This window comes from Lachnellula hyalina, assembly GCF_007821495.1.
Source record: "Lachnellula hyalina strain CBS 185.66 chromosome Unknown contig00028, whole genome shotgun sequence".
Taxonomy (NCBI): domain Eukaryota; kingdom Fungi; phylum Ascomycota; class Leotiomycetes; order Helotiales; family Lachnaceae; genus Lachnellula; species Lachnellula hyalina.
In genome coordinates this window covers 54,341-72,620 of record NW_022157142.1, presented here as the reverse complement: position 1 = coordinate 72,620, position 18,280 = coordinate 54,341, and the positions used below count along the sequence as shown (strand labels likewise).

General features: G+C 48.0%; 6 protein-coding genes across 6 annotated transcripts; 1 reads left to right on the top strand and 5 right to left on the bottom strand.

Annotated features, from left to right (window-relative positions):
- Nucleotides 1-844: 844 nt before the first annotated feature.
- On the bottom strand, nt 845-2,825 carry LHYA1_G002322 (uncharacterized protein; the record flags this gene model as incomplete). Its single annotated transcript, XM_031147299.1, has 2 exons — nt 845-2,620; nt 2,688-2,825. The coding sequence occupies 2 exons, from the start codon at nt 2,823-2,825 to the stop codon at nt 845-847; spliced, it is 1,914 nt and encodes a 637-aa protein (XP_031007404.1).
- An 814-nt stretch (nt 2,826-3,639) lies between these two features.
- On the bottom strand, nt 3,640-6,592 carry CLA4 (Serine/threonine-protein kinase; the record flags this gene model as incomplete). The annotated part of the gene is made up of 4 exons (XM_031147298.1): nt 3,640-4,049; nt 4,100-4,199; nt 4,247-6,374; nt 6,576-6,592. The coding sequence occupies 4 exons, from the start codon at nt 6,590-6,592 to the stop codon at nt 3,640-3,642; spliced, it is 2,655 nt and encodes an 884-aa protein (XP_031007390.1).
- Nucleotides 6,593-7,970: 1,378 nt separating this feature from the next.
- On the bottom strand, nt 7,971-10,226 carry GRS1 (Glycine--tRNA ligase, mitochondrial; the record flags this gene model as incomplete). Its single annotated transcript, XM_031147297.1, has 4 exons — nt 7,971-8,366; nt 8,415-9,512; nt 9,562-9,927; nt 10,098-10,226. 4 exons carry the CDS (start codon nt 10,224-10,226, stop codon nt 7,971-7,973), a joined length of 1,989 nt encoding a protein of 662 aa, XP_031007391.1.
- Nucleotides 10,227-10,649: 423 nt separating this feature from the next.
- RPF1 (Ribosome production factor) lies at nt 10,650-11,900 on the top strand (the record flags this gene model as incomplete). The annotated part of the gene is made up of 1 exon (XM_031147296.1): nt 10,650-11,900. The coding sequence occupies one exon, from the start codon at nt 10,650-10,652 to the stop codon at nt 11,898-11,900; it is 1,251 nt and encodes a 416-aa protein (XP_031007424.1).
- A 204-nt stretch (nt 11,901-12,104) lies between these two features.
- LHYA1_G002318 (uncharacterized protein) lies at nt 12,105-13,620 on the bottom strand (the record flags this gene model as incomplete). The annotated part of the gene is made up of 3 exons (XM_031147295.1): nt 12,105-12,641; nt 12,786-13,337; nt 13,561-13,620. 3 exons carry the CDS (start codon nt 13,618-13,620, stop codon nt 12,105-12,107), a joined length of 1,149 nt encoding a protein of 382 aa, XP_031007423.1.
- Nucleotides 13,621-14,527: 907 nt separating this feature from the next.
- ARG1 (Argininosuccinate synthase) lies at nt 14,528-16,377 on the bottom strand (the record flags this gene model as incomplete). Its single annotated transcript, XM_031147294.1, has 9 exons — nt 14,528-14,590; nt 14,691-14,905; nt 14,962-15,111; nt 15,167-15,353; nt 15,500-15,549; nt 15,603-16,055; nt 16,121-16,153; nt 16,209-16,281; nt 16,363-16,377. 9 exons carry the CDS (start codon nt 16,375-16,377, stop codon nt 14,528-14,530), a joined length of 1,239 nt encoding a protein of 412 aa, XP_031007420.1.
- Between the last annotated feature and the right edge of the window lie 1,903 nt (nt 16,378-18,280).

The following is an 18,280-nucleotide window of genomic DNA, read 5'->3' as shown; positions in this document are numbered from 1 at the left end:
TGCTTGATGTAACCCTTTAATATATAAAAATATAGTACCCCGCTATTAATTGACATCATGCACTCACTCTATTATACTTCCTGTGCAAATTTCCATCCTAACAAGGCACAGTAGCCCGTACCAAGACTTCAACGGGGGGGGGGGGTTCCGGACTTGCCTTGCCCTGCCCTGGCTTGCATGCTAGGAAGAAGGTTGTACTCCGGAGTATTTGCGGTGAGGAGAGCTTGGCCTGCCCCGCATTCTGCAAGGTAGCTGCGCTGCTACCCTTGGTATATATCTCGGGCCTACCTACCCTACCCTACCGATATCTTACTCAAGTAAATGGATAGATTGATTGATTGATCGATTACTTATTCTTGAAGCCAATGGCAAGAAATGGTACCAATTAAGTGATGCGATGATATTCTAGAATATATTCAAGGATATAAGGGATGAATAAATGTTGATCTGGGGAAGAGGAGAGAGGAGAGAGGAATCCAGGGGTTACGGCAGACCCCGCTTCTTGTAAGATTACCTTCCCTTCCCCTCTTGCCTACCCCGTACGACTAATGGTCAGGCGAACGTCGAGTCAGGTCACTTTTTGCTGTCTTTTTGACTTGGATGTCTATGCTAGGTACATACATAGGTAGGTAGGTACCAAGTAAGAGCTCATGTATCGGCTGGTGTGACTTCTGACTCGGATAGATACTTGGCCCCGTATTTACCTTGATGACTGCATTATGTGACTCGAGTTTCACGGTGGAGTGAAGCTCAATTGTACAAATGGTATTGCTATTTGCTTATTTGAGTTACTCATAGTATACAGTCATTCATTCTCCATATCATTCATTAACGAAGCCCTCCCTCATCCACCAACAGCCTGCCCAACCACCCCAGCCAACTCCCCAAACACAACGCCTTTCAAGATAGTCTCTCCCATATCCTCCGCCCAATATCCCGCGTCTTTGAGTTTCTGCTTCCAGCCTTCTCTCTGTTCATGCTGCAGGTCATCCCATGTCTTCCCGCCGTGAGGTCCATGCATTTCCTCGTCGTGTACATGTGCCTTTACGCCGTTGTCTTGGCCATCAGGACTATCGTAATGCGTGACAACGTAGACGTCTTCTGGGGCACCGCTTTTCATCTGCTCGAAGAATTCGGGGAGTCGCAAAGCAGATCCGCTCTCAGATGAATCGGTGGGGACACCGAGATGGTGATTGTACCCTGATGATACTGATGTAGGTTTGCTGTTATAGCCTGACGGAAACTCGTACGGTCTTCCGACTAGTTCTTGTAGACTGAGAGGGACGTGGTTCCTGGCATTCATCCAGATAGGTACCCCGCCTCTAACCTCGAGGAGTCCTTGGATGAAGACGGCACCGAGGAGGATAGCAAGTGTTGATACTACGATGGCCATTCCCCAAGCTGCCGCGGTGGAGGGAAGAGCAACAACATAGCGTGGAGTCCTCGATTGGCCAAGTTTCATGGATAGAGGTACGGGGAACAGCGGGAGTGTATGAACAACGACCGTATTGTTGACACTCACACTTGCTAATTTCAGGTATTGAGGTGGTGTGCTTGCTGTAATGGGATGTGTTGGTGGGGTAAAATTGGAAAAGTTAAGGCTGGTGATCGTAAAGGGATGAACAGCGCTCAAAGTTCGGAAAGGCTTGATCGCCGAGGGCAAAGAGAGGCCACCTTCAACTTGGAGGTCAACCTTGAAGAGCGAGACGGAGAAGTCTTGCCCTGCGACCGCAATAACAAACTGTGTGTAATCTTGCGGCGCAGAAGGTTCAACAGGAGGCGTCAGGTTTGCAACCGCTAGGCCGGTAGCTTTCGACAGATGCGATGGCAGCTTGACAGACTGTGCTATTCTAGATTGGCCTGTGCCGTCTGGAGGTATTCGAAGGATTTGAAGAACCACCCCAGCGTTGCCGTGAATATTCGTGAGCATGAGAAGGAGATCTTTTGTCAACCATCTCATTGCCCGGAAAGCAGGTACAGTCACCTTTTCCGTGCTTCTTGAGCCTGGTGTAATATAGACAATGCTCGGCTCCGCATTATCGCTTTTGCTGATTCTCTTGACGTATACGTCATGAGCATCGCAATAGGCAAACAGTAGTTCGCCCTGCCCAGAATGTATGAAATCCACATCTACAGCTTCCTTACGGGGTAAGATGCTCCCTATTTTAGTTGGTGGTGACTTTGTCGAAGTACTGAATAGAACTATTTCCCATTCTTTTTCTAGCCCAGTCGCAACAGCTCCCACCTGGGGTTGATTCGGGAATGGTTTCGATAGTCGCAATAATCTTTGGTATGCGTTCTTATCCTTCCCTTGAAATAGCGATGACCTTGAAATCTCCGTGATATTGTTCGCAGCAGGCTTCTCCGACTCTGTCCCAGCCTTCTTCGCTTTGCCCTTTCCTTTCGCTTTCGGCGCGGTATCCTCTATCCCGAAGACGCGGAAATGTAGATTCTTCCCCGCTGCCACATCTTGTGGACTGGAATTTACTCCAGCAAACACCAGAGTCGTTTTGCCCTGCTGCTGGCCAACAGCAAGACTGGTAACATTGTCCTCGTCTCTGCTCAGGTCGATTTCGGCAGCCTCTTCGATTTCGCTGGCTTTTGAGGTGTCTAGTAGCGTCTATAGATTGACCATTGATTAGCATGCGACCAAGTCTGACAAGACCCAAAAACTTAGCATTACTCACGATCTTGTTCCCCACACCACTTCTTCCTGCCCCTCCTCCACCTCCTACCAGTAGTCGCGTGGAGTCGAGAGGGTCGAAATCGCAAGCGTAAAGCGGATAAGAGAGCGTCGCTTTCGCTGAAGGAATTAGGGGCGCCATTGTTTCCTTGCTTGCAGAGACCTTGTGCAGAGTCTGCAGGTTTGCACCTCGAATAATCGCAAGTTGTGGGCGCAAAATGGTGTTGACAGATATCAAGTCAAGCTACTGTATAGTAGTACCAGGAGGGCAGGAAGCCTGATTGGGATCTAGACTTCGTCAACGAACATAGTTCTAGACCAATGGGAGCCTCCTATTAGGAGGTCATAGCATAGACAGCAGAAGAAAGAAACGCCGACATCCGACGCTAAACTGGAAACATCACACAATTATAATTAGTATCATGTTACACCAAGACCAAGACCAAGACCGCTTCTGAAGCTATTCAACTATGTAAATACATTAGAATGCTTGCACTGTATATGATAGAGCTAACGTGAATTTATCTCATCAAACATATAATTCATTGTCTATACTAACAAGTCTTTACTTGAACTGATAAATAAATCACCCACCAATGTAATATCATAAGAAGCGAGAAGTTCTGTTCTATATTCTTTCCATTCTTCTACCTACTGGCGCCATTTTCGTCCTCAATTCATTATCCCATATCCTCATTTATTTGGCACAGAGACAAAGTCTGTGGAACAAACGATTATGCAAAAGATGCGTTGTTATGTAGCATAAAAGTATAGCCAAGCCAACCTGAACGCCGGGAATTCATGCTGATCAGATCTTATGACCACCTTAAATAATGCCTTTAGCCTGTAAGGAGCGAAAAGAATTATAAATCGGGTCTCTCCGTTCTCCCGCTGCCAGGCTATAGCAAAACTTCAATATCGTCATTCGCAGCTCTTAAAATTGTATCTTGTCTCATTTACTTTCCCTGTTTTCGGAAAGCAAGCAGGTCCGCTAAACTGGATAGAGTACATCCGTGCTTCAAGAAGTCATGCTGAAGAAGTTCTGCTGCCGAAGCTCTGCTTCGAATGTCGACACAGAGACAAACCGACAAGAATGCCTTGAGCTCCTTGCTAAGTTTCTCTGGCTTCTTTAGGCGTGGTGTACCGTTGGTTGCAATGAGATACAACGCTTTCAGTGGTTCTTCGTTGAGATATGGTGGCTCAGATTCGATCATTTCGATCGCCATGATTCCCAATGACCAGATGTCGACCTTGGGACCGTATTCTTTCTGTTTGACAACCTCGGGAGCCATCCAGTACGGTGTGCCAACCATGGTAGCACGCTTTGACTTGGATTCCGTAAGCTTGGCGCAGAAACCAAAATCGGCTGAACTATATTAGTAATATATACAAGGAGCAGGAATTGAGGTTACTCACTGATTTTGACATTGCCACGTGCATCAAGAAGGACATTGTCACTCTTGATATCACGATGGATAATGCTCTGTTGATGCAAGTGTTCAAGACCTTGGCAAGTCTGTGATTGGGTCAGCTTATGTTCTACTTGGACATTCAGTAGCTTACCTCAAGACAGATAGTGGCGATTTGGTCCTCGGTGATAGTTGGGTTGTTGTCAATGACATCAGTTAGAGCACCTCCCTCCATATACTCCATAACAACCCACAATTCGGAGAAGTTGTTGCGCAAGAAAGCATCGAGGAAGTTGACAATGTTTTTGTGCTTGCTGTCTTTCATGACCATGATTTCGTTGACAATCAACTCCTTCCTTGGTTGGTGCGCTAAGTCCATCTGCTTAATAGCAACTTGAGCTTTGCTACCCTGCTGTTTAATGACCATCTGGGCGACCGGTGACAACGGATTTTCCTTGACCTTTGCAACATACACCGAACCAGATGCACCCTGCCCAATCTTCTTTTGCTTAGAGTAAGACATATTAGGATCGTCCTTAGACACGGCCTCCTTCAATTTAACCATTACTTCATTTTCACTCATCGTAGACATGCGAACATCCTGCTTCCGCTCAGTCACTGCTGGCTTAGATGTAAGGGCAGCTTCAGCAGCCTTCACGGCGTCCGTCTGCTGAATACCATTGGCACCAGCTCCAGGTTGCTGCTTATTACCAACATTGAGGGGTTTGACTTGATTAACGGGCGCAGGTAGGCGAGACGGAGGAGGGTTTTGATTACTGGGAGGCGCACGAGCTTGAGTCTGCTGCGTATTGCCATTTTGGTAGCGGGGGTCTTGAGCGCGCTGTGCGCCTTGCTCGGCTCTCGCAGGTGAGCCATTTGGATCACGAGAAGAGGAATTTTGCTGGCTCCCCAATGGAGGTCGGTTCTGGCTACTAGGTGTCGGGGCACTCGGAGCTTGTCTCTGCGTCCGAAGTGATTGCGGTGCTTGTGCTTGTGCTTGCTGGGGTTGGCGAGTACCTGGTGCAGGGGGTGCAGCCCGGGATGGGTTGTATCGTTCAGAAGCAGAGCTGCCACTGCCATATCCGCCACCGATCTCCTGTTTAGCCAATGGCACACGAGTCTTTGGAAGAGATGCGTTGTACGCTTCCATATCCCGTCTATTCTGCTCCTCCATTTCTCGATCACGCTGGCGCTGAGCCTCCAGTTGCTTCTGACGCTGGTCGTCACGTGTTTGAGGATCAACATAGTTTGATGCCATTTGCTGCATTTGCTGACGCTGCTGTTGAGTCTCAGGTGGCGTTGGTCGCCGAGGCGCATTCACAGATTGTTGCTGGGGAGTGCCATAGCTATTGTTGCGCTGTGCGGGAGCGGGCCGTGGTGGAGCAACATTAGTTCCACTCATTCCGTAACCAAGTTGCTTATTTTGACCCGAAGTAATTGGGGGGGTCGGGGTCAAGCTGGGGAACTGGCCCGGGTTTTGGTTTCGCTTGGTGATATCTGAGTAGAACTCCAATACCTCGAAGACCGCCTGTGGGTTGCGCTCATAATCCTCCTTCGTGATGGCCGACGAGTTGAGTAGCTTCGACCACTCTGGGGGAAGGCCAACGAATTCACCTGTCTGAGGATCGAAGCCTACATGCACGGAGTGGTTGAAATTAGTTGGGTTGCTGACACCACCCATGCCAGGACAACGCGCATATATGAAATCAATCCATTCGTACAAGTCTTCGTCGCCCTTGACCTTGATCTGAAGAGTCCGTGAATATCCGTCATCGTCGCCTGGATTATTGGATGAGCCATTCAAGGCTCGCTTGATCTCGAAAATAGTACCAGCGGCCTCTACGCGGGAAACACCTAATACGTCCTTCAAAATAATCTGATATGACAGTTTGCCGCCCTCAGTCTTATGGAAATCGAGCGCCTCTTTTCGCAATATGAGCCACTTCTGCTTCCAAGGGCTGATGAAGTTTTTGCCTTCTTTGACAGTCGCCCACCCTTCCTTGATAATAGCCACCCCGCCTTGGCCGGTCATATTGGTCTGTTGTCTCATAAGAGGTAGGGAAACCGTGGATCCTGAGTAGGTTGAGGTTGCCCCTCCAGGCAGGGACACTGTTGATCCGTTGTATGTAGATGATCCGCTTCTTGATATGGGAGAGGCCATGCTCATCTGAGACATATTGCCCGGAAGATTCGCTGTAGAGGGAGTGAGGTTAAGTTTGGGGCGATCAGTAGGAGGTCGTGGTGCGGGTCCGGGGTTCATGAACTGGCCCGGAGTGTAGATGCTGTAGGTACTTGTTAGCCACCATTAATACTGAACGACAACAAAAAGCAGATGACTATTGGTGGACCGAGTATCAGGTGGCATTGAATAAAAGTGACTTCAGCCCGGACATGCAATATCGATACTGGCCCACTCTAGACCCCTCGCATTTCCACTGGCTGAGACATATCAAAGTGAATGCAAAGCTGACAAATGAACGCACCTGTTTTGTGAAGCCATTTTTATAGATGTACTAAATTATGCTAGAATCGTGATCCTAGTATTCGGGACTCGAGGAGTAAAGGTCGTGGCGGGGTATCGTAAAAGAAATCGTTGCTCGTCCTGCATAAGATGACCCAATTAGCTTCTGGCGCAAGGCGGCATGCACAATTGGTAGATAGCGGATGTTGAGGACATACAGGTCGCCCTCAGGCTCGTTATGGGTAGATGGTCTGTTGTATCGTGAGGCTCGATCCGTCGCGGGAGGGGCCTCTCTCTCGCCGTGCCTCGACCGAAGGCGCAGGTCCTGAGTCGCACTGCGTCCAGCGTCCAACGTCGTCGGGGAAACTCTCGGCGGGCTAGGAGATTGTGCACTGCATCGGCCCCGTGTACGGTAGTGGAGGCGGGCGTGGAAAGTATCGTGGTGTTGATGGATCGTGTCGTGTCGAGGAGCTGGAAAGATTGCACGGAGTCGAGGCGCCTGCAGTTGAATCGGCTCGCTTGTCTGAAGCACCCAAGCGCTAGAGACAAGGAGGACAAGAAAGGCCTAAGGTCCGGCACGGGCAATATAGACTCCAGGGGAAATGATGGGGCAAGAGGGGCAAATGGCCTTCTCTAACAGGAGCATGCACGCACTCGATAAGATGAATATCGAGGGGATGTTTTTGGTTTTGGGTATATCTTCAATGCGTGATGGCTAACTTATTATGATTACCTTGCGAGAAACAACTATGGTACCTAAAGAACCCTTTTGTCCTCTAGGCTTCCCCTCATCTATTCGTGGCAGCAATTTCATGTCCAAGCAAGCACAGTTTCAGGAACCAACCCCTATTTTTCCATGTACACCGAGGCTTAGAACCAACGAATCCTTCATCGGCCTCTTACTGCTACGATCACCACTCGGATTCCAGTCCCACAGCCTGACATGCGCCGATGGAAGACTCGATTTCTGGAAAGAAACATATCCGATGATACTTTGTAAACGTCACTGACTCATGCAGAAGACTTTGAAACAGAGCTGTAGGAGCATTCCGATGTTTCTAATGAGCGGAATTGTCGCAGAAATGCATAACCCCCTGAATGTTTCTTGTTCAATGACTTTCGATTGCACATGGACATCATGTGAGTTGCTCTTGTTGCACGGCTAATCGTTCACAATGCTCCATGTTGTCATCGTGCGAGATCCATGCATTTTGTGCGATACTGAACTTCTTCCTTTATTTAGATGCTAGGTATTACCAAGTAAAGACTTCTCTAATTGTTTATCCACGTGGAATCCAGCAGAGGTGTCAACAATAAAAAGGGAAGTCAAAACCTATCTGCAAATCGCTGTTCTACCCTTTAGGCTGATCTACAGATCCTTCAAATCCTGACACATTTAAAACATGCATACAATACCTCAGCGGACTGGAAGATCGGCCTCTTGACCCTCAAATGCGGGTAATTCTTTCTCGATATCCGCCCAGACCTTCGCACCCTCGACTAATGACTTGATAGCTGCAAGAATAGTCTCCTCGTCTGCTCGGACCTGTTTCGTCGAATCTCGGTCTCTGAGGGTGTAGGTTTTGTCGTTCACACTCTGGAAGTCAATAGTGATACCAAGGGGTGTACCCAACTCGTCGTTCCGACTATATCGCTTGCCAATAGACGCCGAAGAGTCGTCGATTCGACTTGAAACGCCCAAAGAGCGGAGCTTAAGTGACATGTACTTCAGAAGAGGCTTGAAGCTCTCATGGCTAGACAGAGGAACGAGTAAAACCTTCGTAGGTGCTATTGTAGGAGGGAATGAGAGTACCTGGTTATATTAGTGATTATTCGTTTAAGTTGGATAGTAGAAACCTACACAGCGTGCTTCATCACCGCCATCACTTGCTCGAGTCCAGTAATTGTGCTCGAAAAGACAGTAAAGAATCCTACCGATACCGAACGATGGCTCGATGACATTTGGCGTATACTCGCGAGTGTTCTCAACCCGAGTTCGCTTCTCAATGACAAGCAGGTCTTTGCTAACCTCAACTTTGCCGTTACTAACACCTTCAACCTCAACAGTAATCTTACCGTCCTGACTTAGGATGGGGGCTAGGGTCTCGCGCTGTTCTTGCGATAATGCCTCAATAGCAGCTTCAACCGCCTTGCCATCCTTTTTGAATTGCGGGCCGAACAGCTTTTTGTTCAGCTCAGCTACCCATTCTGTAATACTGATAGGCGTCTCTAGTTTTTGGCGGACCATTAAGGGTGCACCAGTCTTCTGCGCGTGCACTGTCAGATCGTAGGCGCTTCTGTCTGCGCAGCCAACACACTCAATCCAGCCATAGCTGGTTTGCAGTTCAGCATCCCAGCAGTCAGCAGCATAATGTGCCATCTCATTCGCCATGTGCTGTCTGAATCTGATCTTCGACTGGTCCACACCAATCTTTTTCAAGAACAATTGGATACGGGCTAAAAAGTAGCCAAGAGTCTCGTTGTCGACAATGCCATCAGCCACAGCCTTGCCAATTGCAACCTTTTCGACGTTTGTTTGACCGGCCAGTTGAGTGTGACGATTCAAAAGAACAAGCTCAACGTCCTGTACTTCGTGGAAGCGCGAGTGTTTCTTACCACCCTCGGGGTCCACATAGTGCTCAATCTCCGCCATTAAAAATTCGCGGACACGCAAAAGACCAGCGCGGGGCGAAATCTCGTTCCTGAAAGACTTGCCAATGGAGGCAGAGGCGAAGGGCATTTGTTGCTGATTGAACTCAAGAAGCTTTGCAAAATTGAGAAATTGGCCTTGTGCAGTCTCCGGTCGAAGGTAACCAAGGGCCTTGCTGCTCGGACCAATGCTAGTCTGGAACATCAGGTTGAATGCTACAGGAGGAAGAGGCTCAACACCCGTGGTGGGGTTCTTGAGCTCAAATTTCTTAATGAGTTGACCCAGCTCCTCACCATTGTAGTTGTCAATCTACAATTGTCAGTTGTGTGTCGCTTAACATCTCTGAATATAACCCTACCTTTGCCAATATTTCCTCGTACTCCTTCACCACAGCATCATCCAGCTTGAGTGCCTCTGCAGCCTTGCCCTTCTTCTTCTTCTTCTTTGGGTCTGCCTCTTTCTCCTCAACAACCACACCTCTAGCCTCCTTATCGCCCTTCAGCCTAGCCTCAAGGACCTCCTCGACGAAATGATCCGCTCTAATGATCTCGCCGTTCTTTGGATCTTTGCACATCCAGTCGGCAAACTTGTCCACGTGGCCACTCGTTTTGAGGATCTCAGCAGGAGTCAAAGATGTGCAATCAACCTCCAGCATATCCTCCTCCAAGACGAAGTGCTTGCGCCATAAATCGACGATGTTTGCTTGCAGAGCGCAGCCCGGTGGCTAAATAAAGGGGGGTGTTAGTTGTTCTTTCAAGACGGTTTGGGGAATAAAGGAGCCTATATTTCCAAATATATTTCCAATTTAAAAAGTTCATGAGGGAATAAGAGTGCATGAGACGAAACATATAAGAGAAGTGGGCAGGGTGGAATCAAAGAGCCAGTTATCCTTACGCCGTAATCGTAAAGGCCGGCAGTGCCACCATAAATTTCAAAGGAGGGAGTATAGAACATGCGCCGCCTAAGCATGGAGTCGAGAATTGGCCGGTCAAAGGGCTGGCCCTTCAGAGTAGTTGTTGCCATGATGGGCTCCTGTTTGTTCTTAAAATTCGGCGGTACGTATTTATTGTGCGGGCTTGTTGTAGTAAATTGTCGACCTGCGAATCGTGGTAAAAGTTTTTGTAATGTAGAAGTAGAAGTAGAAAGACTGAAACTGCGAAGGTAGCGCATACACAACAAGGGGAGCCAATTGAAGCCCGAGTGACTCAATTGAAAGTGGTTTGGGGCAGCGTTGTGCCTTTCTTTTGTTGCTTTGAAGATGACTCTTTCGCTCGCCTTTTCAGCCTTGGGTGGGACGTGCTTCGTACGCACCCAATTCAACCACGGAAAAACGGAAAAACAAATTGATCCGGCAAGGATCTCCAGCCAGCTCCAGGAATTTTTTGGAAAAAAAGTCACGCGAGGTTTAAACAACCCCACATCCAATACACAACAACTCAATGCAACATGGGATCCAAAAGAGTCAAACCTTTGTCTTCAAAGGCTTCATTGCCTTTCAAAACAGGCAATAAATTCAAGAGACAAGATTTACACGTTAAGCAAAAGAAAGCCCGCGACAGCCTTCGACGAGATGAGCGCTTCAAGAGGAAACGAGAAGAGGATAAAGATCCGGAACTGAGGAGGGAACGACTGGCAAGGAACATTCCACACACGATCGATGCCAAGCGTGTTTGGGATGAGGTGGATGATGACGGACTTGGTGTCAGTGTCGATGTGGCGCAATTGAAGCGCAGGCGCATTGAGGCAGCAGAAGCTGCTGAGCAAGAACCTTTGGAAGATGTAGAAGAAGATGATGTGGATAGTATGCTGGATTCGGAATCAGAAGACGACGACGACGACGACGAAGGAAACACAAAATCATCCCGGCAGAGGCAACGAGCATCCTCAAATGCCCCCTCCAATGCTCCATCTACAACCAGCACCAACCTCGACCTTACACCCGACTCTTTAGCTCTCAAATTCCCTACCTTGTTCTCCGACGAACCCCCTCCAATCCCCAAGATACTCCTTACGACATCCCTTAACACGACTCTCCATCATGAAGCCGAACTCCTCTGCACTCTCTTTCCACACAGCACCTACGTACCCCGCTCCTCCCACAGATATGGACATAAATTCTCCCTGCGAGAAATATCAAAGTTCGCTACAAATCGCAACTACACCTCTGTAATTCTTCTCAAAGAAGATTCCAAAAAGCCCACAGGCCTAACAATCGTCCACCTACCCTCCGGACCTACCTGCCATTTCTCCATTGCCAATTGGGTTGAAGGAAAGAAATTGCCGGGACACGGAAATCCCACAAACCACTATCCAGAGCTGATACTGAATAACTTCAAGACTCCACTGGGTCTGTTGACTGCCAAGTTATTCCTCAATCTCTTCCCGCCCCAGCCAGAGTTGCAGGGAAGACAAGTCGTCACGTTACACAACCAGCGAGATTATATCTTTGTTAGAAGACACAGGTATGTGTTCAGAGACAAGCGAGAGACGGAGAAGAGTGTCGTTGGACCTGATGGCAAGAAGGTGGAGGGTGTCGAGGAGATCCGGGCTGGGTTACAGGAGCTAGGCCCAAGATTTACGCTCAAGCTGAGGAGAGTCGATAAAGGAATTGGCAGAGCAGGAAGTGAAGGTGAAGATGCTGTTCAATGGCAATGGAAGGCGCATATGGAGAAGGAGAGAACAAGGTTCAATCTCTAGTCTTGTTTATACCCAAGCAAAATACGAACAAAAGATTATTGTACAGAGGTCTGTAAGCCTGCCAGTGTCTTCGCTATCCTCTCTACTATGCCCTTGGTATCATGTTATGTACACACTAAAACCAGATTTCCAAACGCCTGTCTTTTCCGAAAGATATTTCCAAAAGACCTCTCTTTGTACAACTCCACCAAGCACTTTTGAAGTTCATAGTTTCTCCGGCACCTTACAAAAATCATAACTGCTATACCCCGCTCCAAATTCCACCCACTCCGAATGTCTCGCCAAGCCCACCGGATCAATATCCCGATTACTCTTCATAAACAGCGTCTCAAACGGATGCACATTCGTTCCGAAATACTTTTTATCATACAACACATCCCCCTTCTTCTTCTCTTTCTTCTCCTCCCCCTTACACATCTCCACATACCTCTCCATATCACCATACGCACTCATCATGGCATCCACCTTGTACCCCGCTGCCCTAATCAGCGTGGAGGCCCCGATCTCCGCTGTGACGGCCGACGTCATGTCGGGGAAGCAGTAGTTCATACCGGGTCTTTGCGGCTGGGTCTCTTCGAGTAAGGCTTTGGCTGCGTTGAAGGGTTTAGGCGGGTTGACCGCGTACTCGTTTAGGGTCGCTTCGCTGGGGAAGAGGAGCGTTGATAGGCCGAGGATGTCGGTGGCCCAGATCATGGATTGGATGTGGAAGCTTGGTACGCAGTTTGCTGTCATACCAACAAGCTAGATGAAAATCACAATGTTAGATCCTGTCGTTCTTTGTTTCTGCAGCTGCATCTTCTACGGGATATGGTGATCATTTTTGGACCTCCGAGTGTGGTGTCCCGACTCGATTTGAAAGAAAGAAACGGACTAGATGGGTCTTACCTTGACTTCGTCTGTAAGTCTCCCCAAATATATATCACTCCAACATCCCCAAGCCCAACGTGGAAGAAACGGACCGCGGATACTGGCGTTAAGAAAAATGAAGCGTTTATATCCCTTATACAAATCATCCTGCGTGAGCACCTCCGCATACGCCCCAATATCATAGCACTTATTCTCTCTCTGCACAACCCGAATATTCCCCTCCTCTGGAATTATAGCTGAAACATTAGTCTCCCCGTTTAAGATGAAGACGAAGTCGGCAGCGGCGTGTAGCCCGTGCCGGATGAAGAACTTCATGTTGACTCGTGCTGTATCTGATTCAGAGTAGGCGTATAGGATAAGAGGAGTGTCGGAGACGAGGTGAGAGTTTGCGGAACTTCCGGAAGGAGTTGTGACTGGAACTTCAACCGCCGCACTAGAGACGGCTTGAGGAGCGCTCGAGATTGATGGTGTATCTTGAGGTAGAGAAGGGTCTGCTTCTACAGCAATTCCGCTGTCCGTACCTGCGCCATGGCTTTGGGGTTTCGCCACGTCGTCGTAGAAAGTCTTCTTCTATAGTACGTAACTATAATCAGCTTTGATTCTCTCGAGGTCAGGAACGAAGGTTTGTTATAAACTCACAGCTACAGATGCCACAGCAAATATATCCATAGAATAAAGTGAGTATATGATTAAGAGAGCGAAAACGACTTCAAAACATCGCAACGGGGTCAACACCAGAATTGCCATTGTCGTCAGAGATAATGAGCAACATTTAGAAAGAATCGATACTTACGATGATGATACAACTTCCAAACTGGAATCCAGGTAAAGGGTAGGGGGCCACGCCACGCATGGCCCACTTTAGCGAGAAGGCCGATACGCGTCGATTTTTCACACTAACCACTTATTCTTTTGCCTTATAATTCAAGATATCAGACGGTCTTATCTTCAGTTCTCCTCCCTAGAAAGATAAAGGCGAATGGCCTACGCCTATACGGTAAATAATACGCTATCTAAAATAAGAAGGAAAATCGCAGCAGATGGTTAACTCTAATACAGTACCCCTATCCTATTTTAACAGTAAGGTAAGGGTTAGAATGATGGTTCTCGCTTACGTGCAGTACGGAGTGAGTGGATCCCACGCCACATAAAGAAGCTTCGCGTCCTTCCCCACCAGTGAAACCCATAGTTTCCGTACATCCACGTTATGGCTTTCTAAATTTAGAAGTACAAAGTACTTTTGTCTAACTAACGAGATGTTGGAGATTTCGTTGAAGATTTGGAAGGAGAAGCTCAACTTGGACATTACAGTATTGGAACTGTCTTCGGTGATACCGATATCAGCCATCAGTAAATTACGAAGTAGATTCAAGGGATGCTTGTCCTATAGGTACAGTACTTCGTACAGTAGGATTCGATTCGTCACCTGTTTTTTATGGGGCCATTGAAGGCTTACTTCGTACCGAGCAAGACTAACTACGCTACGTAACTACTTACTACTTCGTACGAGCACAGACGCGGCTCTTTATCGGTGCCTCAAATCAGAGGCTTTGAGTGGAGACGGCCGTTAAACATATAGCAGATAAGGGTATAACGACTAGCCTTCATAGTGCTCATTACTTTTTGCATTCTATAGAAAACCCCGACAATAACTAGATACGCCGCCTCCAAAAATGTCCCCTTTTGGTAACTGAAGTCTTCTTGAAATGCTCCGACATGAACTCCGGAAGATCTAACCATGACCATTTTTAGTCTACTTTCTATAGACGTTCACCAGCGTCAGCCTTAGCCTGGCCATACTTCTTGAGTCGGATCGCTTGGACCTATTTGAATTGTCAGTACAGCTACAGTTGAATGTATTCCCTCCACAAGATCGGAGAGGGGGGTTCGAACGAAAAATAATACTGCGAGGGCATAACTTACGGTAATGAATCCGCCGGTCTCCGAAGGGGCAAAGTCGCCAATCTCATCCATAGAGCTCTCGGAAGCATCATAGAGCTTCGAGGTCTCTGAGCTACGGCCGAGAGCGGAGAAAGATCCTTTGTAGACACGGCATCGAACTTGGCCGTTGACGTCCTTCTGAGAGGCAACGATGCTTTGTTCAAGGAACTCACGCTCTGGGGAGAAGTAGAGACCGTCTGAGGACCAATGTTAGTAAAGTCATTCTACTAGATTGGTAGATTGGCAAACTTACTGTACAAGATCTTGGCGTAGTTGAAGGTCAAGAATTGATCACGGAGAGCACGGACCTCACGGTCTAGGACAAGACCCTCGAGATCAATGTGCGCGCTGCGGAGACAGGTGAGACCTGGGGTCTCGTAGCATCCGCGGGATTTGAGACCGACTGTCGTTGCGTCAGCGAGTATTCAGACCGATTAGCAGAGCAAGGAAGGACTTACTGAATCGGTTCTCAACGATATCGATACGTCCAACACCGTGTCGGCGTGCGATAGCGTTAACCTCCAAGAACAGCTCAACGGAGCCGGTGACGGTCTTGCCTTGCGTGATCAACTTAACTGGAAGTCCCTTCTCGAAGAAGAGGGTGAAGTCTTCTGGCTTATCTGGGGCGTTCAATGGATCTACGGTCTGTTCAACGCTACATCAGCTTTATTCTTTCGAATATGTGGGCGCTAGGTCTGTCGTGGGTGCTAGTGGGTGGCATAACACCTGAATCGCATCTGCACTCCACAACAGATCGCGAAAAATGGGGGGTATTGTGTGGGGTTGCTTACGAGCTTCCACATATCAGCTGGTGGGGTGGTGTCGGGGTCTTCGAGAATGCCTGGAAGTTTATATTTTAGCATTGTCCCCCGGAGACAGACGGTTGCAACGTACCAGCCTCGTAAGAGCAATGGGCCAAGTTCTCGTCCATGGACCATGGCTTGCTCTTGGTGCTGCTGACTGGGATGCCAGTTGCGGCGGCGTAGTCCAGAAGGGCATCACGGCCAGGGAAACGCTCGTAGAATTCTGGCATTCTCCATGGTGCAATGACCTTAATCTTGGGTTGCAGAGCATAGAATGCGAGCTCGAAACGCACTTGGTCGTTTCCCTTTCCAGTGCAGCCGTGAGATACCGCAAAGCAGCCCTCCTTCTGGGCAACAGCAATCTGAGATCTCGCAATGACTGGGCGAGCCAGAGAGGTACCCAGGAGGTAGACATTCTCGTAGATAGCGTTGCACTGAACAGCGGGGTAGCAGAGCTCCTCGATAAACTCCTTCCTCAAGTCTTCGATGTAGCATGCGACGGCACCAATCTTCAATGCCTTTGCCTTGGCAGCCTCGAAGTCCTCTATATTATTCCAACGTCAGTCTGAAGCTATGTTTCGTGGTTCGTCAATGGGTCGATTCGCGTACCTTCTTGGCCGACATCGGCCATATAGCAGACAACTAGAAATCAATTAGCTCTCAAAACTTGGGGATGATGTGCGAAAGAGGTACATACCATCATATCCAGCTTCAATCAACCACTGAAGGATACAGGATGTGTCGAGACCACCCGAGTATGCGAGACAGACCTGGATTCCCTATCAGCTAGAGCTCTGACTCAACACGAGCGAACTCGCACAATCGATTGCCCAGCTCTGTCTGGAACTCACCTTGTCTTTGGCCATGATGTCTGATTTGCTGATTGAGAGATTGAGATTGGGTCAATATTATTGTGAAGGAAGAAGTGGTGGGAAATTATCTGCTGATTTGGTGATGTAGGTAGGGTAGGGCCAGTCAGCTAGAAGTATGGTGGTGAAGGTAGTAGTGTAGGTGGATGCGGGCGAGGCGGGGTCACAATTTTCTAAAAATCGGTTTTTTTTTTTGTCATTTCTCACCGCTAATGCAGCTTGATAAAGCGATAAGGAATTATCCTGGCCTCATCTTCATCTCATGCAGCTGTTGAACTTTTCGGCTTGCATGAATAATATTTTCACTCTTCCCAGGCTCCATAGCAATAATATCCAAGATGACGTTTCTCTTCTTCGTTCTGCCAACACCACTTCCTCATTTCTCTGTTCCCTTTCCATTCTGCTATTAGCTCTCCATGTCCTTTGCCATGAAAATGAAGCCTTGACATACTGTAAAAACATTTCTTTGGTGCTATGCGACTCTATACATAGAGACCTGATCACAGCGATGAAGAGGATAGTCATGTCTGAAAGAAGAGATATTTGGCAGAAGTCGATCAAACTAGTTCGTTTTAAGGGATTGACAACCAAGCTTGCTAAATTACTTCTTCAGATATCTCTTTCCCATCAAGCCAATTAGCTTATTCTTACCATGACAAAAATCCGAGATAGATTGATGGTTTTGGCTGTTATTTTCACTTGACTGATAGCACGGCATCAATCTCCGACTCATTATGAGTCCATTGGCGGTAGATCTTTCGTTTTCGGCTTTATAAAGCCTACCCATTACCACGGCACGGAATGCAGCATGCAGCTCGGTGAGCTATGCGGCGAGGAAGAATGAAGGATTTGGTTCAGAACAGCAAAACAGACTTAACAGAAAGACGCACATAGGTATGGCCTTTGATACGGAACTGCCGGATTGGAAACAGCCACGCAACTAGTAATCATGTGTCTTGGGGAACCATTCTGCGGAAGCTTGCTTCGAATTAATCCTTGTGTCGAATCGATTGCCATATCAGAGACCGCAATACTTCGTATTAAGTGCCGAGCAAGAGCATGGTGTTTGGAACAACTTGGAGGGTTATGGCAGAAAACAATATCTCGTAAATGCTTTCGGCAGCCATGTGTAGTGTAGTATACCGCCCAAATTCAGTTAATGCAGACAGTCCTTTTTGCATTGGAAATAGTCTAATTAATCATCAGGTCGTTGCTTATATACCAAAAGTCGGTCTTCGCCTGACAATGACAGGGAAATTCATCCTCCTCTCCATCCACTAGGATGAAAAGGAGTACATCCGTGCCTGATCAAATTCTTCCGTAGTGAGATGTGTTTGTTCCCCATTGGGACATTTGACCGCTCGGAGAGGATAAAGACAGGGCATAAGCACTAGCCTTACATTCCTTTGGTACCGAATACTCGAGCCACCTGATAATGAGGCCTGTCCTGTCTCTCCACACATCCAGTATTATTAAGCTAAGATCTCCCGTAATCTGACCCAGCGCCGTGGAAATGAAACCCGAGGGGATTTGTCGGGTCAGCAGGATAAGACAAGCATTGCAGCCATGATTGATGCGTTGTCATCGGCCTCATTTCTGTGCCACTTTTGCTCTTGGGAGTTGCTTTGTATGTAGGCTGCAAGCCAATTCGCTGACCGAACAGGCGAGGCTTCACCGCATTGCAGCTTGTGGGTTGCAAGCTGCAGGTCTGATTCGAAGATGGATGCGTTCAACGGGCCCCCTATATTTCCGAGAATAGGGGTGCTGGATTTCGCGGAGAGCGCTTTTGCGCGCTGCGAAAGGAAAGAAACGTTCTCGAAGGTTGGGATGGGTGTTGATTCGCTGCCTCGCCAATGATCATGAACTCCAGTTCCACTACAGTACAGTACAGTATTTCCTT